Source organism: Danio aesculapii, chromosome 15, assembly GCF_903798145.1.
Source record: "Danio aesculapii chromosome 15, fDanAes4.1, whole genome shotgun sequence".
Classification (NCBI taxonomy): Eukaryota; Metazoa; Chordata; class Actinopteri; order Cypriniformes; family Danionidae; genus Danio; species Danio aesculapii.
In genome coordinates this window covers 44205656-44233652 of record NC_079449.1, presented here as the reverse complement: position 1 = coordinate 44233652, position 27997 = coordinate 44205656, and the positions used below count along the sequence as shown (strand labels likewise).

The 27997-nt window shown below is 37.4% G+C and overlaps 1 protein-coding gene across 5 annotated transcripts in view; it reads left to right on the top strand.

Moving 5' to 3' along the window:
- Window positions 1-27997, top strand: part of dock10 (dedicator of cytokinesis 10) — a 167497-nt gene that overhangs the window by 56141 nt on the left and 83359 nt on the right. For all 5 annotated transcript variants that reach the window (XM_056473282.1, XM_056473285.1, XM_056473284.1 and 2 more), the window contains exons 3-17: window positions 3786-3875; window positions 5804-5886; window positions 7952-8024; window positions 10548-10691; window positions 11116-11250; window positions 12432-12618; window positions 14764-14849; window positions 15983-16066; window positions 16807-16959; window positions 18095-18349; window positions 18938-19060; window positions 21113-21195; window positions 21291-21413; window positions 21490-21569; window positions 24397-24584. In XM_056473282.1, the coding sequence (XP_056329257.1) occupies window positions 3786-3875; window positions 5804-5886; window positions 7952-8024; window positions 10548-10691; window positions 11116-11250; window positions 12432-12618; window positions 14764-14849; window positions 15983-16066; window positions 16807-16959; window positions 18095-18349; window positions 18938-19060; window positions 21113-21195; window positions 21291-21413; window positions 21490-21569; window positions 24397-24584 (1887 nt within the window). The remainder of the gene's footprint in view (window positions 1-3785; window positions 3876-5803; window positions 5887-7951; window positions 8025-10547; window positions 10692-11115; window positions 11251-12431; window positions 12619-14763; window positions 14850-15982; window positions 16067-16806; window positions 16960-18094; window positions 18350-18937; window positions 19061-21112; window positions 21196-21290; window positions 21414-21489; window positions 21570-24396; window positions 24585-27997) is intronic.

Sequence of the window (27997 nt, the reverse complement as noted above, 5' to 3'; positions counted from 1 at the left end):
CTAAAGATAACTACGCTTTGAGATCTCATTTAGTACATGTCATGAAGTAAGTGTTAAATTAGAGCGAGAGTGTGTGTGCGTGTGTATATGTATATGTCTGTGTGTGTGTGTGTGTGTGTGTGTGTGTGTGTGTGTGTGTGTGTGTGTGTGCGTGTGCGTGTGCGTGTGTGTGTGTGTGTGTGAGAGTGTGTGTGTGTGTGTATATGTGTGTGTGTGTATTAACACTTCTCCCTGTGCTGAACTGAAAACACGCCAGCAGAGGCCTGTTCAGACCACATCCTCTTTGCAGATAGACAAGCGCTCTACAGAGCACAAATATAAACAAAGCCTGCACACACTGACTCACAGAGTAAAAGCAGACGTGTACACTCATATCGCCAATAATGTAACAAACACATCACGGAGAAAAGGAGAACTCAAAACCACAAAGATGGCAGCGCAGGCTAACAAATCTAAATCAGTAATCAAGGTGAGTAATCCCAAAGATCTGGCAACCCACAGGCTGGACAATGGCTTAGTGCTCAGTGAATATACACTCAGAGCTAAACAATCCCAGATGCAGCAAATTAAGAGTCCACGTCAGAATCCGGCTGACTGGGCCCTCTACTGGAGGATTCTGGAAGTGTTAGGAATCGGTTTTGAACACTGAAAGTCAAAATTATTCGTCCTCCTGTGATTTTTAAAAAAAATGTATTTATTTATTAGATTTTTTAAATATTTCCCAAATGATGTTGAACAGATTCAGGAATTTCTCACAGTATTTCATAAAATATTTTTTCCTCTGGAGAAAGGCTTATTTGTTTTGTTTCGGCTAGAATAAAAGCAGTTTTTAATTGTTTAAAACCATCTTATGATCAATATTATTAGCCCCCTTAAGCTATATTTTTTTCAATTGTTTACAGAACAAACCACTGTTATAATAATAATAATAATAATAATAATAATAATAATAATAATAATAATAATAATAATAATAATACGTCACGGTGGTGCAGTGGGTAGCATGATTGCCTCATAGCAAGAAGGTTGCTGGTTTGAGCCCCGGCTGGCTCAGTTGACATTTCTGTGTGTAGTTTGCATGTTCTCCCCATGTTGGCGTGGGTTTCCTCTGGGTGCTGCGGTTTCCCCCACATGTCCACACACATGCGCTATAGGGGAATTGATGAACTTAATTGGCCGTCGTGTATGAGTGTGTGTGTGTGAATGAGAGTGTATGTGCATTTCCCAGTACTGGGTTGGAAGGGGATCTGCTGCGTAAAACACACTGGATAAGTTGGCGGTCCATTCCACTGTGACGACCCCTGATTATTAAAGGGACTAAGCTAAAAAGAAAATGAATGAATAAATAATAATACTTCTTATTTATAGGTGCCTTTCAAAGCATACAAGCACTCTCACCGGCCACTTTATTAGGTACACCTTACTAGTACTAGGTTTGACCCCCTGTTGCCTTCAGAACTGCCTCAATCCTTTGTGACAGAGATTCAACAAGGTACTGGAAATATTCCTCCGAGATTTTGCTCCATATTGCCATGATAGCATCACACATTTGCTGCAGATTTTTCGGCTGCACATCCATGATGCCAATCTCCCGTTCCACCACATCCCAAAGGTGCTCTATTGGATTGAGCTCTGGTGACTGTGGAGGCCATTTGAGTACAGTGAACTCATTGTCATGTTCAAGAAACCAGTCTGAGATGATTCACGCTTTATGACATGGTGCGTTATCCTGCTGGAAGTAGCCATCAGAAGATGGAGACACTGTGGTCATAAAGGGATGGACATGGTCAGCAACAATACTCAGGTAGGCTGTGGCGTTGACACAATGCTCAATTGGTACTAATGGGCCCAAAGTGTGCGAAGAAAATCTCCTCCACACCATTACACCACCACCAGCCTGAACCGCTGACAAGGCAGGATGGATCCATGCTTTCATGTTGTTGATACCAAATTCTGAGCCGAACATCCGAATGTGGCAGCAGAAATGGAGACTCATCAGACCAGGCAACGTTTCTCCAATCTTCTATTGTCCAGTTTTGGTGAGCCTGTGTGAATTGTAGCCTCAGTTTCGTGTTCTTAGCTAACAGGAATGGCACCCGGTGTGGTCTTCTGCTGCTGTAGCCCATCAGAGATGCTCTTCTGCAGACCTCGGTTGTAACGAGTGCTTATTTGAGTTACTGTTGCCTTTCTATCAGCTGGAACCAGTCTGGCCATTCTCCTCTGGCATCAACAAGGCATTTGCGCTCACAGAACTGCCGCTCACCGGATATTTCCTCTTTGTCGGACCTTTCTCTGTAAACCCTAGAGATGGTTGTGCGTGAAAATCCCAGTAGATCAGCAGTTTCTGAAATACTCAGACCAGCTCGTCTAGCACCAACAACCATGCCACGTTCAAAGTCACTTAAATCCCCTTTCTTCCCCATTCTGATGCTCAGATTGAACTGCAGCAGATCGTCTTAATCATGTCTACATGCCTAAATGCATTGAGTTGCTGCCATGCGATTGGCTGATTAGAAATTTGCATTAAAGAGCAGTTGGACAGGTGTACTTAGTGAAGTTTAAATGTTAAACTAATTTCGAGAGGAGCATGTGCTCATGATTGACCCAGCTGGTCCACATTAGCTAATCATGATCCTCCAATCAAAGGATCCCAAGTCACTATATATATCCTCATTTCCTCTCTACAACTATCTTCGTCTGGAAGAAACCCCCCTCCTCCCCTTCTTCCACCTTTATCAAGAATGGGCGGCACGGTGGCCTAATGACTAGCACGTTTGCCTCACAGCAAGAATACCAATGGTGTTGGGTCTTCACTAGGCCATCTGGTGTTTCTGTGCGGAGTTTGCATGTTCTCCGTGTGGGTTTCCCCCGGGTTCCCTGGTTTCCTCCCACCATGCAAATGTGCTCTATATTATTGATAAAATAAGCCTAAATCTTTTTCTAATGTCTTACTCTCAGGAAGTTCACCTTGGCCTCAGCAGCGGGGGAGTTTCAGATCGACCTGAGCTCAGTCTCCCCTCGCCCTGTGAAAGGAGGGAGCCCTGGGCTCGAGGATACCTTGAGCTCAGGGCTCTCTCCCGGGACAGCACGCCAAATAAGCTATGTATGAATCGTGAGCTAAGTGTGAACTCTTGAAATAAAGTGAATGCCATGTGATTGGCTGATTCTACATTTGTTAAAAACGCCACCTGATATTGATAGACCACACGTATGAGTTAGTAACCACAGTAAAGTATATTTCTGTCTAAAACATTATCTTTTTAAAAAGGTTTTTATAAGAATTGGTTCTTTCGTCCCTGCTCTCCTCTATTTTAAGAGTAGAATTTTGTATTGTACACGATAGCAAACAGGAAGCCAGTACAGGTGAAAGAGAACTGTGATCAGAACCACACGAGAACTGTCCTAGCTGCTGAATTCTGGATGAACTGTGATCGATGAAGTTGCCTATCAGGGATGCCAGATAGGAAAGAGTTACAATAGTTAATCCACGATGCAAGCACTTTAGTACTTTGTTGAGATAATGACGATCACATGACACTCACATTCATGAATTATGTTGTGTTGCATTATGGGATAGCCATTGGTGTACATCGGATGCGCACTTCAGTGTGTCATTGGAAGTAGTAGATAATCTGGGTACTTTTCATCTGTTATTTTCAATACTATGAGTTTAGACATACAGTACTACTCAGCTCACATACTGTTTCTAAGATACTAAATAGTAATTTAAGTTAAGTATGTGATTTCGGACACAGCCTTTGACTCTCTGTTGTTCTTTTTTTAAGGTATCCACACTTCCTGTAGAAAGGAGAACAGTGAAGTCTACTGTCCCAGAGGGAGCTGACAAACATGCCGAATGTCTGCTGGTCAGACAGGTAAGTGTGTGTGTGTGTGTGTGTGCGTGTGTGTGTGTGTGTGTGTGTGTGTGTGTGTGTGTGTGTGTGTGTGTGTGTGTGTGTGTGTGTTTGTACTTGTTTATGGGGTTTACGAGAACACAATATTGGATAATAACACCTAGTTGTACTCTTTAAAATGCTAAAAATCATACTTACAGTAACAGGATCCTTTGACAATCAAATTTTGAACCTGTTTCTTAAAAGGGTTTGGGTTAGGGCTATGGTAAGGCCATATAATAAGCAGTTTTTACAATATGAATTACATTAAGCATAAAGAGTATAGAATATAGAGTCCTTGTAAACCATATATACAAGTGTGTGTGTATTTGTGTGCGTGTGGGTGTACGTACTTATTCAAGAGGTTTGTGAGAACATAATATTGTATGACATGCGTGTGGCATTTGTACTCTTCAAAATGCTTAAAAGTCATACTCACAGTAACAGGATCCTTTGATTTTCAAATTTTGAACCTGTTTCTTAAAAGGGTTTTGGTTAGGGCTATAGTAAGGTCATATAATAAGCAGTTTTTACAATATAAATTACATTGCACCTACAGATTATAGAATATAGAGTCCTCTTAACCAAACATTCAGGTGTGTGGGTGTGTTTGTACTTGTTTATGGGGTTTACGAGAACACAATATTGGATAATAACACCTAGTTGTACTCTTTAAAATGCTTAAAAATCATACTTACAGTAACAGGATCTTTTGACATTCAAATTTTGAAGCCTGTTTCTTAAAAGTGTTTTGGTTAGGGCTGTTTTAAAGCCATAAAATGAGCAGTTTTTTAAAATAAATTACATTATGCATATAGAGTATAGAATCTAGAGTCCTCGTAAACTATAATTACTAGTGTGTGTGTGTGTGTGTGTGTGTGTGTGTGTGTGTGTGTGTGTGTGTTTGTTTGTACTTGTTTATGTGGTTTACGAGAACACAATATTGTATAATATCATGCATGTGACCTAGTTTTACTCTTTAAAATGCTTAAAAATCAAACTTACAGTAACAGGATCTTTTGACATTCAAACCTGTTTCCTAAAAGGGTTTGGCTTGGGACTAGGGTAAGGCCCTAAAATAAGCAGTTTTCACAATATAAATACATTACACCCATAGAGTAGTCCTAGTAAATCATTTATACAAGCATGTGTGTATTTGTATGCGTGTTTGGGTGTGTTTACTTGTTTATGTGGTTTACAAGAACACATTATTGTATAATATCATGCATGTGACCTAGTTGTACTCTTCAAAATGCTTAAAAATCAAACTTACAGTAACAGGATCTTTTGACATTTAAATTTTGAAACATGCTTCTTAAAAAGGTTTAGGTTAGGGCTAGGGTAAGGCCATATGATAAGCAGTTTTTACAATATAAACACACAAATAGAGTATAAAATAGAGAGTCCTCGTAAACCATATATACAAGCATGTATGTATTTGTATGTGTGTTTGTGCGCGTGTGTGTGTTTACTTGTTTATGTGGTTTACAAGAACACAATATTGTATAATGACATGCGTGCAGCCTAATTTTACTCTTCAAAATGCTTAAAAAAAAATCATACTTGCACTAACAGGATCTTTTGACATTCAAATTTTGAAACCTTTCTTTCTTTCTTAAAAGGGTTGAGGTTAGGGCTATGGTAAGGCCATAAAATACATTTTTACTATAAAAATTCATACAGTATAGAATATACCTTATGGGCTTTCAATATTTCCTGATTATTGGTATTACCATCTTGAATTTGGTTTTCTTCTATTGCACTAGAAGTAGTCCAACCTTTACTGTTTTATTATGTAACTTATCCTATTTGTGTGTAACATTTGATTGTATAATGTCTTTGTCACAATTAGTGTGTTGAAAATTCAATTCTCTCTCTCTCTCTCTCTCTCTCTCTCTCTCTCTCAATAGGCCTGCCAATACTTCAACTCCCAGCTGCACGTTGTTCAGTATAAATATGAAGAGTATGCAGGGGACTACCGCATGCTGCCCAGGTACAGTATTGCCAAAGCTTGAAATATGTAGAGAAATATTATGAAAAGATCCAAATAAAGGAATAGGAACAACTTACACTTACTATTTACACTTAAATAAAGAGTGTAACAAATCAACATTGGGTAACAATATTAATTATATAACATCAGATCATATAAAATAAGGAGTAAGTTTTTACAAATGAGAATTTTAATATTATTTAATATCATAATGTAGCTGCCAAGTCTTTAAAATACAGATTTCAGTGATCATGTTTCTTTCTTATTCATTTAGCAGATGTTGTTGTTGTTGTTGTTGTTGTTCTTCTTCTTCTTCTTCTTCTTCTTCTTCCTCTTCTTCTTCTTATTTATTATTATTATTATTATTATTATTATTATTATTATTATTATTATTATTATTATTATTATTATTATTTTGCTGTTCTTACTGTATGGAAAACAAATAGTTTTAAAATTTCATGTACAGTTGAATTATTAACCCTCCTGAAATATTAGCCCTCCTAATAATGAAAAAATTTCTGTTTAACAGAAAGATTATTTTTTTCAACACATTTCTAAACATAATAGTTTTAATATCTAATTTCAATAGTAGATTTTTCATTTTAACAAATAAGACTTTGTCCAGAAGTAAAAACATTTAAGGAAATACTGTGAAAAATCCCTTGCTCTGTTCAACATCATTTGGAAAAATAAAAAGTAAAAAATATATATATCAAAAATTATAAAAGACAAAAGAATTTAGAGGAGGACAGTATGTACTGTACTGTATGTTGCTATCAAACTGTTTGACATGATATTGTAACTATCACATTTAGGTCTCAGTTAAATTGTAGGGAGTTAAAAGTACCTGTTCTATTCTGGTATAAAAGTAAAATGTAATTTAAAAAAGTGCAAATTGCTAATTTATAATAATTAGTTCCTTTCATGATAAAAAAAATACTTAAAGGGCTGAAAAAATACAGTAAGAAGTGGAAAAAACTACCACTTTAAATCAGAAATCTATTGGGAGAGTATTTAAAGTTCCTTTGTGGATGACTTTGTTGGTGTTGTTGTTCACTAGAATAACATTTTCTAAACATGTTACTTTCGCAAAAGATTATGTACGTATGAAACATATTTATAATAAAATGAACAAATTTCAGAAGTCTTTTTATTTGCTAGTCATATTTAGTTACTAGATCAGGGGTGCCCAAACTTTATCATTCGAAGGGCCAAAATCCAAACTTTTTTGAGGCTAGTGAGTCGAAGGTAAACATAGTTTCCATGGGTGATTTCCTAATTTATTTATTAATATTTAAAAATGACTAGAAATCATTGCTTTATGTTAACTATTACAGTATAGTTTTTACATTTTATAATGAATTTATTACAGTAAAAACAAAAACAATCTCATTTATAACAAAAAAAATGTTGCCTTGATTTGCTCACCGATGTCTTCTTCCTAGTTTTCTGTTCATCAAGTGATGGTATTTATATTTTAAAAAATCACATTCATTTACAACATTTAATCGAAACATTTCATTTCAGTTTCTTTTTTGTAGTTCAGCAGTAAAACAAACAAACAAAAGAATGTTATGTTAAATTAGAAATGAGGATCTCTGTGTTAAAGGCACTTGCCCCATCATTCTCAGATGGAATAGGGGGTCACTTTTGGCCCACGGGCCCTACTTTTAGGTATCTCTGAACTAGATGAAGAGCAATTCAATTCAATTCACCTTTATTTGTATAGCGCTTATACAATGTAGATTGTGTCAAAGCAGCTTCACATAAAAGGTCACAGTAAATAGGAACAGTGTAGTTCAGTTTGTAGTGTTTAAGTTCAGTTCAGTTTAGCTCAGTTCAGTGTGGTTTAATAATCACTACTGAGAGTCCAAATACTGAAGAGCAAATCCAACGATGCGCAGCTCTACAGATCCTGAACCATGCAAGCCAGTGGCGACAGCGGAGAGGGAAAAAAAACTTCACTAAAGGCGGAAGTGAAGAAAAAAAAAACAGACACTTTCTTGCTCATTCCTCCGAATTATAATGCAATACAAAATTATTCATTTCTTCTTCTCCCTCACAGGAAGCTCTGTAAAGCAGAAAAGTTGCCTTCCCACTCTTTTGAGATTGACCATGAAGATGCGGACAAAGATGAGGTCAGTATGGTTCAAAAACTCAATGCTCAAGGCGTAACTCAAGTGTTTTTGGCTAGTTTCAGCAGGTGTCGTCAATTGGGATTAGTATTTTTTGTTAATTAAAGAGCGTGTTAGTGAATTGTGCCTATAGGTGGGTCCACAACACGTATACACATTGCTTATTACAAACACAGGGATGCACAGCAGCACACAAACATCTTTTTTAAAATGAAAACTTAAAGGATTTAAATGTAAAAGATTATTATTGACTGCATAAATTAAAAAAATCCCACATGTCATAATGGATAGTCATTGCATGTAGCCCACCAACCTATCTGCAGTAACGATGAATGACAATGGCTAATCGCAGATAAGTTTCTATAAAGTCCTGCGACAACAACCTCCTGTACTTTATCTCTAACTTGTTGGTGTGTTGCTATTTTGAGGCAACTGAGCATGTTAGTGATATGTGCCTTTAGGTCGGTCCACAATGCACATAAACATTGCTTATTACACACACAGGGATGCGCAGCAGCACACAAACATCTTTAACTATGAAAACTTAAAGGATTTAAACATAAAAGATTAATATTGACTGCATAAATATAAAAAATCCCACATGTCATAATGGATAGTCATTGCATGTCGCTCACCAACCTATCTGCAGTAATGATGAATGACTAATCATAGATACGTTTCCTTGCTTGTGAAGCATTCCGTTTTTTCTGCTTGCAAAGTCCTGTGATAACTACCTCCTGTACTTTATCCCTAACCTGTTGGTGTGTTGCTATTTTGAGGCAATTGAAATAGGCCATGCCATTGACCAACTAAAAGCTGCTCTAAAGTGAATTGAGTCTATTTATTTATTTTTTGTTATTTAAACAGCGTGATATGTGCCCATAGGTGGGTCTACAATGTGCATACGCTTTGCTTATTACATACACAGGGATGTGCAGCAGCACAAAAACAGATTTAAACATGAAAACTTAAAGGATTAAAAGGTAAAAGATTATTATTGTCTACATAAATATTAAAAATATATAATTCTTTAATCCCAAATTTCATAATGAATAGGCATCGCATGTACCCCGCCATGTAATTAGAGGGATGAAGTTCATCCAGGACTGTTGTTTTCACAGAATAAAGCCTTTCTGTCTCACACAACAGTGATCCATTTTATGCCAAACTGTCGGGCTTTATTCTGCGATAACAACCTCCTGTTCTTTATCCATAACTTGTTGGTGCTGCCATTTTGATGCAATTGACCAACTAAAAGCTGCTCTAAAGTCAATTGGGTCTATTTTCTGTTAATTGAAGAGCATGTTAGTGATATGTGCCTATCGGTGTGTTTACAAGGCCCATACATATTGCTTATTACACACACAGAGATGCGCAGCAGCACACAAACATCTTTAAATATGAAAACTTAACGGATTGGAAAGTACAATATTATTATTGTCTACATAAATATAAAAAATCCCACATGTCATAATGAATAGTCATTGCATGTAGCCCACCAACCCAACTTGGCTAATCACAGATACGTTAAGCTGCCAATGCATGACTGCAACTTTATTTTGTGAAGCTTATTTATGAACTGATTTGGAGAGGATCACGTGCTTATGATTGCTTGCAGCCAGTCCCGCATTCAATTTATGATTCACCAATCAGACGATTCCTAAGCCACTATAAATACGCAAAGTTCCTTATAACAGCCATCTTCGTTTTGAAGAATCCCCCCTTCCACCCCTACTCCTTCTAGTTAGGTTCTAGTTCTTACCAAGCCAGCCAACGTTTCTGTGCGGAGTTTGCACATTCTCCCCGTGCTCACGTGGGTTTCCCCCGGGCCCCCCGGTTTCCTCCCACCATCCAAAAACATGGAACTTAAGTTAATTGACTAATCCAAATTGGCACCATAGACATGCTCCTAGTAAGTAGTCATCTCATAAGATAAATCGCTATCTGTTCATCAGCTACTACAGCAGGGGAGTTCTCCAGATCTACCTGAGCTCAAACTCCCCTCTTGCCTTGCAAACGGGAGGGAGCCCAGGGCTCGAGGATCTTATGAGCTCAGGGCTCTCTCCCAGGACAGCATACCAAACAAGCTTTATAATCAGTCATCAGCTAAGTGTGAACTCTTGAAAAAGAGAATGTGAGATGAGACTAGTTTAATGCATATTTCACCCAAAAACACACCCACAACTCATTAAGAGACTAAGGACAACTTTTTTAGACCATGAGCCAGGTGTGTTGACCATTTTTCACATCCTTAAAATAATATTGACCTTAAAATGGTTTTAAATAAATTAAAAACTGCATTTATTCTAGTCGAAATAAAACAAATAAGACTTTCTCCAGAAGAAAAAATAATATAGGAAATACTGTGAAAAATTCCTGAATCTGTTAAACATCATTTGGGAAACATTTGAAAAAAAAATAAATTCACAGGAGGGCGAACAATTCTGACTTCATCTGTATGTGGGGGAAAAAAGCTTAATATACAAGCAAATGAAAAGATAATCTAAAACCCTTTTTTTATTATAGGACACAACATCCTTGTCCTCATCTAAAGGAGGCGGTGGAGGTGGTGCAGGCAGTGGAGGCGGAGGAGGAATTGGTGTTTTTAAGTCCGGATGGCTCTATAAAGGCAACTTTAACAGCACAGTCAACAACAGCATCACAGTTCGGGTAAGAGTGCAGTGTTTTACGCAAGGCCAAACAAAGACTATTGATTCGTGATCATTGTGTTAGATTCAAAAGCCTCACATAAGATTCAAAACACTCCTTTTTTGGTCACACTTTACAATAAGGTTTCATTAGTTAATGTATTTAATGACATTAACTAATTATGAACAATTCTTTCACAGCATTTATTAATCATAGTTTAACATTTACTGATGCATTAGTAAATGCATCGTGAGTTAACATGAACTAACAATGAATAACTGTATTTTCATTAACTAACAAGAACAGATACTGTAATAAATGTATTGTTTATTGCTTGTTCATGCTAGTAAATGCATTAACTATTTTAACTTTAGTAACCCATTTTATATTTTCTGAAAATAAAACTAGTTGAGTGAAAAACTGTCTTTTTTTTTAACTTTTGCAGTCTTTTAAGCGCCGATATTTTCAGCTGACTCAGCTCACTGACAACTCTTACATCATGAACTTCTACAAGGATGAAAAAATTTCCAAGGAACCCAAAGGCTGCATTTTTCTGGACTCTTGCACCGGGGTGGTTCAGGTTGGTGAATAAGCTCTTAAAGGTAGAGCTGCACAATACTGGAAAAACATGCATTATTGTGTTTGAGTATTGCAATTGATATTTCTCACAAACATTTAAACATGTATAGTTCTTTTACTTATTAAACAGGTAGATTTTATCAAATTAATTGTAATTCAAGAGTTCACACTTAGCTGATAATCAATAAAGCGTAATTGGCATGCTGTCCCGGGAGAGAGCCCTGAGCTCGTAATATCCTCGAGCCCGGGGCTCCCTCTCGTTAGAAGGGTGAGAGGGGAGTTTGAGCTCAGGTAGGTCTCGAGAACTCCCCTGCTTGTCACCATATGAGAAGTGTAAATTAAGGTTGTCTTGGGTGATAATTTGGTCTAGTTGATTGGCTGTGGTGTATGTTTTTGGACGTGGGAGGAACCCGGGGGAAACCCACGTGAACACTGGGAGAACATGAAAACTCCGCACAGAAATGCCAACCGGCCGGATAGTAAGTTGGACCAGCGGTGTTCTTGCTATGAGGCAACAGTGCTAGCCACTGGGCCACCATGTCGAGCCTCAGCTGGGTCAGTTGGCGTTTCTGTGTGGAGTTTGGATGTTCTCCCTGCATTCGCGTGGGTTTCCTCCGAGTGCTCTGGTTTCCCCAACAGTCCAAGACATGTGGTACAGGAGAATTAAGTTGGCTAAATTGTCCGTAGTGTCTGTGTGTGAATGAGTGTGTATGGATGTTTCCCAGAGATGGGTTGTAGCTGGAAGGGCATCCACTGCGTAAAACATGTGCTCAATAAGTTGGCGGTTCATTCTGCTGTGGCGACCCCAGATTAATAAAGGGACTATAATTTTGGGATATATTGTGCAGCCTTACTTAAAGGGATAGTTCACTCATAACTGAAAATGCTGTCATCATTTACTCATCGTTCTTTAGTCTCAAAATATTGGAGTTTTTTTATTCTGTAGTTAAACACGAAAGAAGATATTTCGAAAAAGCCTGTAACCATTGACATCCATTCGGTAGTATTATATATGAAAGTCAGTGGTAACATTTTTCAAAATAACTTCTTTTGCGTTCAACATAAAAAAAAACACATAAAGGTTTGAAACCACTTGAGGTTGAGTAAATAGGAGGTAAATGTTCATTTTTGAGTAAACTACCCCTTAAAATGGCTAATATTTCTTGTTGGTGTGTGTAACAGAATAACCGACTGAGGAAACACGCGTTTGAGCTGAAAATGAATGAAGTGACATATTTTGTACTGGCTGCCGAGAATGAGCAAGACATGGACGATTGGATCAACACTTTAAATCGCATCCTGCAGATCAGCCCTACAGACGGCCCAGTTCAGGATCGCAAGAGTACGGATATGAGCGACACTAAGAGCGGTGGGTAACTTGTTTTGTATAAAGCACTGAAGTATGGAATGAAACGATTGTTATTTTTGTACATGCACTGAATTTTGGTTTACCTATTAAAAATTAATATTAAAGGTGCAGGGTGTAAGTTTGACACCCAGTGGTTGAACTAGGTATTGCACCACTTGTTCAAAACAAACACAAGAGCAGGTTGCCAGATTGACGTAACCAACAAAGGCTGATTTAAGTCGTGTTCTAAATTAAAGCAACGGCACCCGATAGAAGGAATATTTTTCATATTAAAGGGAGGTTTTTGTCCTAACCAACACCTGACATGTATATTTTAGAAACGGCTTTTATTTCTCACAGGTGAACAACAAGATAAACTGACAATGATCAGCTCAGGTACGCCTCATTTGCTTTATTCAGAGTTAAATGCTAATAGTGTGAGTTTTAATGCCATTTCACATGACATTTATTGCCATATACTGAAAGCAGCAGCAGATAGTTCTCCTCAGATCTGGAAAATAAAATAAACCGCTTGAGATTGAACTTCAGAGCTGTGGCTCAGTGCAAACCAACACACATCAGTGATTCAGCATCTACATTTAATAATGTTAAAGAGGTTTAATATTTGTTATTTAGATTATAAATCGTACCATTTCACTGGAGTGCAGTGAGTGCACTATTCTGTGCTTCTGAATGGCTGTATTTACATTTCTGTGGTGTTTCGTCTGGTGCAAACAGCCCAATTGCTTATCACTGCGTATCTCATCACGTAGCATGTTGTTAGGACACAGAGTTACAATGTAACCTGCTCACTTAATGTTTACCTTCATAATATTTATATTATTTGGTAACAAATAACCACCTCATGTGAAACTCTGAATCTGCGTCTCATTTCGGAGTCTGCTACTGTCCATCGGCGGTCGCATTTCAGTCATGGGCGCACGCTTTGAGAGCCTTCCTGATTGAATGAATGAAATACGCTGTTTTCCACCAAGGCAACCCGGGGTACTGAAGTATAATTGGCTAAACTGGCATTGGCTGAGTTAAAGAGACCAAAACAAGACAGCGTTCCGACACGGAAAACACATGTTCAAAGCAGAATATCTGATCTGAGCATTGTTTTTCAGATAAACAAGAATGTTCACTTAGCATGTTTCTGAAATATCTGCAAACATATTATGATATTTTTACGCTTTAGAAGAGTCAGAAACTTACACACAGCACCTTTAATAATCACTTAAAGTGTTATACAGAAATTATTCGCCCTCCTGTGAAATGGTACGTTCACACCGAAAGCGGCGAGAGTGTCAAAGTAGCCGGAAGTCATTCATTTTCAATGAGAGCCGGCGGCGATAAGCGACAATGAGCAGCGTGGCGTGTCTTCGCCGGTGTGGGCGTCGAGGAGAGTTGAAATCAAGTCAACTTTATGGTAATGAGCTATGACGCGGTTCGACGGCAAGCAATCAGAATGAAGAAGTCCACCGCTTGAGAGGAGTTCAGAGAACACAGACCTGTAATCTTTGGTTCCGACCACAGTTGTTCCCAAGGGTTTGATTATCGCGGTCGCCGGATTTCCAATTATTTACTATGTTTTTTTACAGGAACATGCATTAAATAAGTTACTGATGTGCTTTAATGTTGTAATGTTATATATTTATCTTTAAAAAAGCGGGAATCTCATGCGACAGTACAAAACAGTATTGCTGCTTCAGGATATTTCAGACATATAGAAACATATATAATTATCCATTATATCCATAATATAATAGATAATTAAGTGGAGCAAAGCCACACCATTGTTAAAGCCACACCATTGTTAAAGCCACACCATTGTTAAATGAATTTGATAATAAGTCCGCAACATTTTCACGCTAGAAAGCGTGTTTTATGCGGTAATGTAACTGATATGCTGCAACGGCCCCGTTAAATACAAGATCAGTGTAGCGAATCTTGACGCTCTCGCCGCCGGAGCTGAAGGCAGACAGCGTTGTCGCCAGGGCGGCCAGAGCAACCTTGGACACTCTCACCGCTTTCGGTGTGAACTTACAGTGATTCTTTTTCAAATATTTTGCAAGTGATGTTTATCGGAGCAACACTGCAGGATGTGTTTGCATTATTGCATTTCATCTGAAATGATTTTTTTTCTTGTTGTTGTTGTTGTTTTAGAGATCAGTGATATATCACAAAATAACGCCCCAGTTCATAAAAACGAAGAAACATCTGAAAATGAGATCCACCCTGAACTAGCCAAGGTAATTCTTTGTTATTTTTTCTTATTATATCCCTGGCACACGCTCAATACATCCTCTCAAAACTAACCATACTGATTTCGTTAACTCACATCGCTAGTTTAGTGGTGAACAATTAATCCGTGCATGCCATTAGGAAAAAAACAATAGTTAGCTTTTGTAATCTTTAACTGAAACCTAAAAATGCTCTTCCTGTTTGTGTTCAGCTAAATTCTCAGATTAGGTCTGTCTGAGGTATTAGGCGGGGCTAACATGCTTAACCACGCCCCTCCAGCTGTCAATTTTGACAACAAACAGAAATGGTGAGCAGGAGAAGTCTGTTAGGTTGTAATATCTCTCCCCAAACCCTTTTCCACATCTTTCTGAATGTGACGCCTACTTTACTACATCCAATCAGCTCGCAGTAGAAATAAACAAGCCACGCCTACTGTTTTCTCAATTAATATTCCGTTTCTCTAGGTGCTGCCCACTATTGACCATCTCTCCCTCATTAGCATAGGACATTCGTTTTGTTTTTGAATCTGCCGCTATGCTGACACACAGGCATTTGTAGCTCCGCCCTCTTTTGTAAAGAGCACAATCTCATTTGAATTTAAAGCGACAGTCACCAAAACACCACAATTTGTATCAAAGCTTCAAAGGGTCAGTTTCAGAGAGTTATTAAACATTATCTGTGTGCTATTTTGAGCTGAAACTTCACACACACACTCTAGGGACACCAGAGACTTATTTTACATCTTGTAAAAAGGGGCATAATACGTCCCCTTTAAGTGCTCTTCAGGAGGTGCTCCGGTTTCCCCCTTAGTCCAAACACATGCACTATAGGGCAATTGAAAAAACTAAATTGGCCGTAGTGTGTGTGTGTGTGTGTGTGTGTGTGTGTGTGTGTGTGTGTGTGCGTGTGTGCGTGTGTGCGTGTGTGCGTGTGTGCGTGCGTGTGTGTGTGCGTGCATGAATAAGTGTGTATGGATGTTTCCCAGTTCTGGGCATCCGCTTTGTAAAACATATGCTGGAATAGTTGGCAGTTCATTCCACTGTGGCGACCCCTGATGAATAAAGGGACTAAGCCAAAGCAAAATGAATGAATGAATAATAGTGTTTTGCATAATTAACACTGATGTTGTGATTTGTGTCAGTATATTTCTGAGACAGAGGAAAGCTCGAGAGCTGTCAGAGCAGAAGAAAGACTGAACCTGTTCTCCCTGGACCCTGATATTCCTGTAAGTGTGCAATCATGAGAAACAGTATATCATCCTCCTTCATGTTTACTGTTTGTGATTTATTTACTGCTGCTATTACTGTATATGGAACATTCTGTATGACTCTTTTTGTCTTTGCATGTGTTACTTTCTGTTTCATTGCATTGTTCAGGGGCTTTCGCAAAGGGAGTTTTATTGTAGTTGTTATTTTGGGTGTACAGTTGAAGTCAAAATTATTCACCCTCCTGTGAATTTGTTTTAAAATATTTCCCAAATGATGTTGAACAGATTCAGGAATTTCTCACAGTATTTCCTATAATATTTTTTCTTCTGGAGAAAGTCTTATTTGTTTTATTTCAGCTAGAATAAAAGCCATTCTTAATTGTTTAAAAGCCATTTTAAGGTCAATATTATTAGCCCCCTTAAGCAATATTAGTTTTGGATTGTCTCCAGAACAAACCACTGTTATACAATGACTTGCCTAATTACCCTAACTTTACCCTAATTAACCTAGTTAAGCCTTTAAATGTCTCTTTAAGCTGAATACTAGTGTCTTGAAGAATATCTAGTCTAATATTATGTGCTGTCATCATGGCAAAGAGAAAAGAAATCAGTTATTAGAAATGAGTTATTAAAACTATTATGATTAGAAATGTGCTGAAGAAATCTGCTCTCCGTTAAACAGAAATTGTAGGAAAAATATACAGGAGGAGTCATTCTGACTTCGACTGTATGTAAGGAAAGTATGCTTTGTGTTAAAGGTTTTAAAGAGTCCTAGGACAGAAACCGGGGAGTCTTCTTCTGTCCAGCCATTTGATGAGAAGCTTGGGAAGAGGCTGATGATCTGCTGTCGCTCACTGAATCTCACTCTGCAGGGCTGCGTTAATGAAGCGGACACCGAACCCACCACTAATGTACGATCTGAAGTCCCTGTGCTAAAAATGTAGACAGATGAAAACAGCGAAATCACATTCAGAGGCCTAATTTATGGACCCTTTTCACAAGACCGTGATATCTTAAATCCTTGAAAGTTTTTAATATTTAGTTGTTGTTTCATTTAAAACGGATGAACATTTATACATATATATATATATATACACATATATATATATACACACATATATATATATATATATATATATATATATATATATATATATATATATATATATATATATATATACATATATATATACATATATGCATATATATATATATATATATATATATATATATATATATATATATATATATATATATATATATATATATATATATATATGTATATATATATGTATATATGTATGTATGTATTATATCATCTTTGCATGAAATTACAAAAAACGAATTACTGCTTATGTGGGCAACACAGTGGCTCAGTGATTAGTACTATTGCCTCACAGCAAGAAGGTTGCTGGATCAAGCCTCGGCTGCTGAAAATTTTAATGTAAAGTGACAGTCACCAAAACACCACTATTAGGATCAAAGTCTAAATGGGTCAGTTTCAGAGAGTTATAAAACATTATCTGTGTGTTATTTTGAGCTGAAACTTCACACACACACACACTCTAGGGACATCAGAGACGCATTTTACATTTTGTAAAAAGGGGGCATAATAGGTCTCCTTTAAATAGTACAAGTAAATGAATACTAATATCCTTACGTGTAAATATTCACAGTTTTACTCTGGAAATTCCAGTTGACATTTAATAGTACAATATTTAAATTATGATAGTAAATGTATTCGATTTTAACACACACAAAGGTTTTTTTAGTATGTGATGTAACAAAAATCCAATCGTGAGTGTTTTTCGACTACCGCTCTGAATGTGGTCAAAATCGGTTAAACTCGAAATATTTTAGACCACACTTTTTTGTGTCAACAACTGGTGATTGGATCACAGAAATGCATATTAATACCAGTTGTAGGGCCTTATGACTGCAGCTTCCCAAGTGCATGCCAATATTGGAAAATAAAAGGAATGTGCAAGTTGTATTTTGTGTTTAGCTTGTTAATCTGCATATAAACGTGCTGCTGTCTTTCCTCAGATCGAGCCTTTCTTTGTGTCAGTTTGTCTGCTGGATGTACGAGAGGGCAGGAAGGTTTCTGCTGACTTCCACGTGGACGTAAACCACGAGTTAGTGCGGCAGATGCTTAGTACTGCTGGTAATCCAGCAGATCAAGGTTCTGATGGAGGTAATGGAGCTCCGCTGGAAAATGGACTCACCGCTCCGGTAGAAAAGAAATCAGAAGACTGTCAATTAGGCCCGGACTTGGAAAAGTGGCTTTGCTTCCCCAAACAGGTAAGCAATACAATTTTGCGTACAGATTTGCGTATGTATATTCATAAGCAGTCACATAGTTTTTACAGTTGAAGTCAGAATTATTAACCCCCTGTATATTTTTTCCACAATTTCTGTTTAGCGGAAAGAAGATTTTCATAATATTACATAATAGTTTTAATAACTCATTTCTAATGACTGATTTTTTTTCTCTTTGCCATGATGACAGCACATAATATTTGATTAGATATTCTTCAAGACACTAGTATTCAGCTTAAAGTGACATTTAAAGGCTTAAGTAGGTTAATTAGGGTAAAGTTAGGGTAATTAGGCAAGTCATTGTATAACAGTGGTTTATTCTGTAGACAATCCAAAATAAATATTGCTTAAGGGGGCGAATAATATTGACCTTAAAATGGTTTTTAATAAATTAAAAACTGCTTTTATTCTAGCCGAAATAAAACAAATAAGAAGAAAAAATATTATAGGAAATACTATGAAAAATTCCTTGCTCTGTTAAACATCATTTGGGAAATATTTGAACAAATAATTCTGACTTCAACTGTTCATCTTGGTGTGTTTATTTGGTTTACATGATCATACCTGCAGGCAATCTTTTCCATTACGAACCCGCACACGGACATTGTGATGGTAGCACGAGTGGAGAAAGTTCTGATGGGAAATATTTCCAGTGGCGCAGAGCCTTACATCAAAAACACCGATTCCAGCAAGGTATTATTTAATTTTCAGTTTAATTCAATTCACCTTTATTTCTAAAGCGCTTGTACAATGTAGATTGTGTCAAAGCAGCTTAACATAGAAGTTCTAGTAAATTAAAGCAGTGTCAGTCCAGTTTCAGAGTTGAAGTTCAGTTTAGTTCAGTTCAGTGTGGTTTAATTTTCACTGCTGAAAGTCCAAACACTGAGGAGCAAATGCACTGATGTGCAGCCCAAACCAAGCAAGCCAGTGGCGACAGTGGAAGAACTAACTTCACCAATTGACGAAAGTGAAAGAAAAAACCTTGAGAGAAACCAGGCTCAGTTGGGCACGACCATTTCTCCTCTGGCTATTATGCAGAGCTTCAGAAATTTAACCGTTTCTATTATAAATAGCTTTGAATGAAAACATGTGTAAATGTATGTTTGTAGAGGTGCCATAGAATGCATTGTTGCAATATATTAAGTTATTCTTATTTAGGTATCTTGTAGATATGTGGCTGAGGCCATGTCCACACTAATATGTTTTCCTTTAAAAGCGCATATTTTTCTCTCCGTTTCGTCCTTCCGTCCACACTGAGACGGCGTTTTTTGAAAATCTTTTTGACAGCACTGTCCAAAGTGAACAAATGTGAAAATGCTGTTTTGGTGTTGCAGTGTGGACTGTGAAAACCGAGGCTTTAGAAAATGATGAGGCATTTTAGTCATGTGACGCAGGACATTGTAAAGCAGATGTTTTTGGAGCTTTATTAAAGATTAATGTCAGTTTGTAGATGCTCCATATTGCGTTTCTTTAAGGGACACATTGGGCTCTATTTTAACGATCTAGGTACAAAGTCTAAAGCGCATGGCACAAAAGCAATAAGGGCATGTCTGAATCCACTTTTGCTATTTTAAGGATGGATAAATACGCTCTGCACCTCGGAGCACGGTTTAACAGGGCTGTGCTTATTCTCTTAATGAGTTCTGGGTATGTTTTGAGCATAACCTGCATTAAACCAATCAGAGTCTCATCTCTCTTTCCCCTTAAGAGTCAGTTGTGTGGCGCCATGGTGCATTTGCTATTTACATGGCAGAGTGGAAAACTGAAGCAAGAAAGCAAGCAAGAAAGCAAGCTAGCAAGAAAGAACGAGCCTCCTCTATTCGGCCTCTTTACTTTCTCTTTACTTTACTTTAACTCTTCACTTTACTCCTTTACTTTGGTGGAGTAAGGAAACAGTGGAAACTCATCCACTGAAGACATCCATTAGCCGACATATTTAATTTCCTTTGTTAAGCGCAAAGATTTGTTTCAAAACTATTTCTAAATTCAGTTCTAATTTCTAGCAAATGAATAATAATAATGAAGTAAAAATACACTCTGGACCACCCCTTTTATTGTTCAGTCACTAGTTTTTTTTATTTATTTATGATTTTTTGTCATATTTTATTTATATAAAAAACATTTGGCCGTAGAAAAGAATAGATTTGTGAAGGTAAGATTCTAAATAAACTCAGCTGATCACTGTATGTGTTTGCAATCATGCAAAAAAATATGAAATTATCGGCTAATATAGCGGCCTCTAAATCCCCAAAATTCCATATTGGTGCATCCCTAATATTATATAAAATAACAATATGAAAGGTGGATGGCACTTTGGCTCAGTGGTTAGCACTATCGCCTCATAGCAAGAAGGTCACTGGTTTGAATCCTGGCTGGGCCAGTGTGCATTTCTGTGTGGAGTTTGCATGTTCTCCCTGTGTTGGCGTGGGTTTCACAACACATGCACTATTGGGGAATTGAATTAACTAAATTTGGCCGTAATGTATGAGTGAAAAAAAAATGTAATTAAATTGGCCATAGTATAGGAGTGTGTGTGTGTGTGTGAATGAGTGTGTATGGGTGTTTTCCAGTACTGGGTTGCGGCTGGAAGGGCATCCACTAAGTAAAGCATATGCCGGAATAGTTGGCGGTTCCTTCTGCTGTGGCGACCCCTGATAAATAAGGGACTAAGCAGAAGAAAATTGAATGAATGAATGAATAAATATGGAAGGAGCTCCAACTGTGAAGATTTCTCTTTTTTTCTAGACTGTACACAAGATGCTGAAATCCAATAAGCAGTTTTGTAGCAAACTTGGCAAGTACCGAATGCCTTTCGCCTGGTCTGTAAGGTAAGAGAGTCAATCCACTGTCACAATAAATAAGAAGTGTTAAAACTTCTCATATTCATTAAAGCATAACATTTTTTTGCATCTGTAAACCACAGGTCAGTGTTTAAGGACAACCAGGGCACAGTGGACAGGGAATCTCGCTTCTCTCCTCTTTTCAAACAGGAAAGCAACAAGATTTCCACTGAAGACCTCATCAAGCTCATCACCGAGTATAGGAGGTACAGACTCTTCATTTGAGATAAAAAATAATAATAAAATGTCTTAATGAACAATTAAAATTAAGTATTTCTACAGGGCAGAGAAGGCCAGTAAACTTCAGACCATCCCTGGAAACCTTGAAATAAATGTGGACTGTGTTCCCATGGAATGTCCCAGTAAGTCATACTGCAAACACCTTCACGTTTGGAGCTAAACTGAAGTGATTTAAAAAACATTCTCATAAATGTTGTTATATTTTTTTCTGTACTTAAAGTGTCCTTATTATGCTTCTTATTACAGTGGGGGAAATAAGTATTGAACATGTCACCTATTTTCTCAGAAAACATATTTCTAATGGTGCTGTTGACTTGAAATTTTCACCAGATGACGGTAACAGCGAAAGGAATCCATATGTGCAAAGAAAACGAATTTAATTAGTTTACAAATGAAGTTGGCACAGGGAAAAAGTATTAAACATGTGAAGAAAGGGAGGTGTAGAATGAAAGCAGCTGAAATCTCAGCAACCGTCTGCCCTTCCTCAGTGTAAATGAATATCAGCTGCTTCAGTCCAACATCTACATTAGCAAGAGGATGAATATGAAACCAGGGTGGACATTTCAGCAAGACAATGATCCAAAGCACAGCCAAGCAAACTATCAGATGCTTTCAGAGAAAGAAAATCAAGCTGTAGAATGGCCCAACCAGTCACCTGACACGAATCCAATGGAGAATACAAAATAAAGGTCTGATTTGATAGACGAGACCCACAGAAGCATCAAGACACTCTGTGAGAAACTCACGCCTCAGCAATGCATGTGTCTTCATTCTCCATATGAGAGGCTTCTTTAAGCTTCAGCACCAAAAAAAAAAGACTTTAATATGAAGTATTAAATACATTTGAGTAGTTCAGCACTTTCTCCTTCTGTCATTCCATTGTTTTTACACATAATTCATTTTTCAGATTTGTTTTGTTTTATTTTATTTCAAGAGTTCACACTTAGATATGCTTGGCGTTAAAACCAAGTTTGGCATGCTGTTCCAGGAGAGAACCCTGAGCTCGGAGATAATTGAGCCCAAGGCTCACGCCTGGTCAATAAGCATATAAAGGGGGTCCAAGATCAGGTAGGTCTCGAGACCTCCCCTTAGAAAAGGGAGGAAAAGGAGGAGATGGGGTGGAAGGGGGGATTCTTCCAAAACAAAGATGAGGCAGTAGGGTAAAATTTGTTTATTTATTATAAGCTTGGATCACTCTGATTGGATTATTACTGATTACACATGAGAAACCAGCCATGCTCAATCATATCACGTGCTCCTCTTGAAATTAGTTTGTGAAACTTCACTTGTATCTGGTTCAATTCCATGTCAACAGCTCATTTATAAATAGTATTCCCAGGAAAAAAAAAAACACATGATGTGTTGAATACTTATTTCCCCCACTGTAGGTTCACTATTATATCGTATAATATCTTTACATCAATCTAAGATCCAAAACATTTCCTCAAAATATTTATTAGATAGCATCAGCTCTTCACTTAACCTTTTCACATCTACGATCACACCGGTGTGACGTTCAAAACATCATGATACTGATATGTTCACTCACATCACACATACTGTAAAAAATCAAGACATAACAGTTTTTATCTTTAGGCAATCTCCAACTTAAACAGTACTCACATCAGTTGCTACCCATTATTTTATGGTCATAAACATACAGGACCCTCACTGTTTATGGTTTTTGTAAGCAATAATGGCACTTAACTCTAAATACTTTTCTATAAATATTTTTATTTCTTATTTGTACAGTTAATGTCAATCTCAATTTCATTTATATAGCACTAGTTAACACAACCAGAGGTTAACCAATGTGCTGCACGGTACAAATCAAAACAGATAAAAAAACAAATGTGTATATATAAAATTATAGCTAAAAGAGCAATTTTCACTGATAAAATACCAAAGTTTTCAACCTAGATTTAAAAACAGGCAGGGATGAAACAGATCTAATACAGAGGGGCAGAGCATTCCACAACCTAGGACCAGCTACTGCGAAAGCACGGTCACCTCTGCATTTCAGCCTCGACTTAGGGATGCATAACAGTCTCTGGTTAGATGACCGAAGAGACCGACCAGGTGTAACACGTGGATGACAGAGACAACGTTAGGATCCAAGTGCAGGTTTATTCGGTAGTCAGGCAAGCAAGGGTCAACACAGGTGCAAACAGATGAATAAAGGCAAATCCAGAATCGTAGTCACTATAACAAGCGAGAGGTCAGAAGGCAGGCAGTGAACATGGACAAACACAAACTTGGCAAGGGTCAAAACACGGAGAAACAAGACTAAGGAAACAATGTTGAATCGTCACTTTACAGGTAAACAAGACTCGGCCAGGAAGTGAGAGTGTGTGCTGCTAAAGTAGTGTGTGTGATTAGTCCAGAAGCAGCATCAGCTGTGGGAGTCCAATCAGTGGAGACTTGGAGCAGGTGTGTGTGTGTGGCATGACTGAATATGTAGTTCATAAGATGTAGTCCATGTGAAAGTGAGTTCTTACCAGCGACCTCTGGTGGTTAGAGATCGCTGGTAATCATGACACCAGGCTAATGCTCAATTAAAATGTCTGACAGATAAGAAGGTGCCAGGCCATTTAGAGATTTAAAAACCAAGAGAAGCATTTTAAAAGTGACTCGATAGTGCGTAGGCAGCCAGTGCAGAGAGCGTAAAACTGGTGTAATGTGCTCATGTTTTTTGGTACCTGTTACCAAGAAATAAAAAGTTAATAACAAGTCAACAGTGCACATGTTACACAGAAACCATCTAGATGTGTACTTCAAAATGTGTATTGTTTACTTTAATTTCCACTTATTTAAATGTCATACTGTGCTCTTGTGTTGATGTGTATGTACGGAATGTATCCCGTGCTCCTGAAAAATCAGAAAAATTCCTTGTGTGTTTGTGCACGCTTGGCGAATAAATCTCATCCTGATTCATATTCTGTCTCTCAGATTGTGTGACGTCCTCATATGTTGCCCTGAAGCCGTTTGAGGACTGCAGCCAACATGCTCCTACAGTGGAAATCGATGAGTTTCTCCAGGATTCGTCAAAGTTCGTTCAACCTTACAGAGTCTACAAGAACCACATCTACATTTACCCCAAACACCTCAAGTATGACAGCCAGAAGAGTTTTGCTAAGGTGACTGTTAAGTAGTGCACACACTGTCAAAAAGTTGAATGTCATAAAATGGTGGTGTACTATTACTACGGAAGCGTAGAGCTGCCACACAGGTAAAAAAAAAATCTGAGCTTTATCACGTTTGTACAATATACTTTTCACGTTCTTACAATATAATATCACATTTGTACAATATACTTTTCACGTTCTTACAATATAATATCACGTTCTTACAATATAATATCACGTTTGTACAATATAATATCACGTTTGTACAATATAATATCACGTTCTTACAATATAATATCACATTTGTACAATATACTTTTCACGTTCTTACAATATAATATCACGTTCTTACAATATAATATCACGTTTGTACAATATAATATCACGTTTGTACAATATAATATCACGTTCTTACAATATAATATCACGTTTGTACAATATAATATCACGTTTGTACAATATAATATCACGTTTGTACAATATAATATCACGTTCTTACAATATAATATCACGTTTGTACAATATAATTATCACGTTATTACGTGAAAACTTTATTGTTTAGGCTACGTTTACCTGGTGCGATCAGAGCGTGAGAAAATGTCTCGTTTAGCAGAGTTAATTAAGTTCTATTTTATGCTTGGATTGAGACATGGGGAAATTTTGCAGCTACTGATCAGCTTGGACAATGTTGTTATCAGCATGCCAGTTTTCAGGTAGGCGGGCTCTTCGTCTTCGCACCTGACAATAAAGTTTTCACGTAATAACGTGATAATTATATTGTACGAACGTGAAAAGTATATTGTACAAACGTGATATTATATTGTACAAATGTGATATTATATTGTAAGAACGTGAAAAGTATATTGTACAAACGTGATAAAGCTCAGATTTTTTTTACCTGGGTGGCAGCTCTACGCTTCCGTATATTACACTCGACCCAAATTTTAAATAAAAGTAGGCAAAGAAATGACAAAATTCAATGTTTTTTTGATTCATTAGCTATATATATATATATATATATATATATATATATATATATATATATATATATATATATATATATATATATATATATATATATATATATATATAAGCTAGAGTCAATCAAGATAGTTACAACAATTTAGTAAACTTTTATTTAAGTTAACTCAATAGGGCCTGTGCATACATGGAAAGACAGCTTTTTAACTTACTTTCTTTACTGGCTTATTACTTTACATTTAATAGGTTCCTTTTAAACATCAATCAGCCATTATGTTTAATGTTACATTCGTGCATGCTTGTTTTAAACCAAACTATTAGGACTCTGTCTTCTGTTGTCGCTATTATATATGAGTAGTTACCTTTTTAAATTGCATATTGTTACACGATTTAAGAGTAGTCTTTGCCTCAAAATTTTTTTTTTATTGTTTTATATATATATATATATATATATATATATATATATATATATATATATATATATATATATATATATATATATATATATATATATATAGTGTCGTTCCCTGTAGCGGTAGGCACGATTAAGACAAATGTGAAATACTGTTGTACAGGGGCGATTTTAGGATTTTCATTTTAGAGCAGATCAGGAACTGATCATTTTGGGGTAAACAAAGTAAAATGTATATACATTTACACACATACACATTTTTAAGTAAGAATTTAAAATAATACACAAAAAATTAGGGCATTTTAATCAGAAAAATAAGTGAGTATACTGAGGGTATATGCAATTATTGATCCTCAGAAGTGGTAATACCCAAACAGCTCGTGGAAAAAAGTAAGCATGCTGAGTATACGTGCGTATAGCAAGGACTACACCACTGATAAACACTATGGGCTCATTCACACCGAACAATGCGGATCTAAAAGAGTCAGCGCTCAGGAATGATTTTAAAATGAGTGCAGCATAAAGTAGGGCTGCACAATAAATCGTTTCAGCATCGATATCGCAATGTGTGCATCCACAATAGTCACATCGCAACATATGCAACGTTGAGTTCAGATTATAGATGACCAGGAACCACAGGTAAAAACACGAGATATTTATGGTGACACTGCTGAATTGAACCATAATAGAGTAAAAGTGAATCAACTACATGTGTTTTTAAGGCCTGTGTGAAAACTTTTAGAGAGTTTAAAGCATTTTAATATTCACATTGTTGTTATTTAGTATTCGAGCAAGTTTATTCATTGAAATAATGGTTTTGTTTTATAATCTCCAATTAAAGTTTGAGCAAGTTGGAGTGGCGGTGCTTTTCTGATGATGTCAGTTTGACGCTTCCAACAAAATATTCTAAGTCACGCCCCTCTCTCCATTAGTTTACTATGAAGAAATGATGTGCAGAAAGAAAGACCCGCCCCCTACTCAATATTCAGTTTCAATTGGAAGTACATCAACATACTGAAATAAAAGTCTCAACAACAAGTGAATCATTTGGTACAATGAATTTATTGCGTACAACCCCAAATCAGAAAAAGTTGGGACAGTTTGGAAAATGCAAATAAAATAGGAAAGTAGTGATTTCTTGTGACTTGTAATTCATTGCAGACAATACAACAAACATTATCTAATGTGTTCCTTATGATTTTTATTTTATGATTAGTTTGTTTATTTATATATTTTCAAATTAAACACATATTCCAATTTTGGTTCCCGCAACACATTTAAAAAAGTAGGGCCAATAAAGCATTTAACTGTTATGAAGCGGACAGGAGACAGAGGTAAGGAAACGTTAGGGTGTTTATTAAATGACAACAAGGAGCACATGAAGGATAGCCAGGAGGATCAGGAATGATGTTGGGGTCTTTTCCTCCGTGGCTGGGTAACAGGAATACACGAGGATGGACAGCACACACCAGATACAGCTGACAGAGGATGACACAGACTTGGAAGGACTGGAAGACAGGACGATTCGGGAGGACCAGGAAGACTAGGAGGAATACAAAGAGAACAGGTAAGTAAATCGTTTGTTTAGCTGAGGATGACTACGCTGAGTGGTCGCTCAGTTGTCCGCTTTCGTCGAGACGAGCCCGGACAATGAGCGACTGGAGTGCTGTGCTTTTATCTGGTGCTCGTGAATGTGATGCAGCTGTGTGCTCATTAGAAGTCAGGTGATGGTGATCTTCGTGAGTGGGGGTCGTGAGAGCCTGACCAATCCATGACAGTACCCCCCTCCCCAGGGCCCGCTCCTGAGGGCCGACACCTCCGACGCCGTGGTGGTCTCCCTCTGCCTCTAGGCGCTGGGAACTCAGGGTGGCTCTCATGAAACTCCACCATGAGACTAGGATCGAGAATATCAGCTCTGGGAACCCATGTCCTTTCTTCGGGGCCGTACCCTTCCCAGTCCACCAGGTACTCCAACTGGCCACCACGACGTCGGGAACGCAAGATCTCCTTCACTGCGTAGACGGCTCCTTCT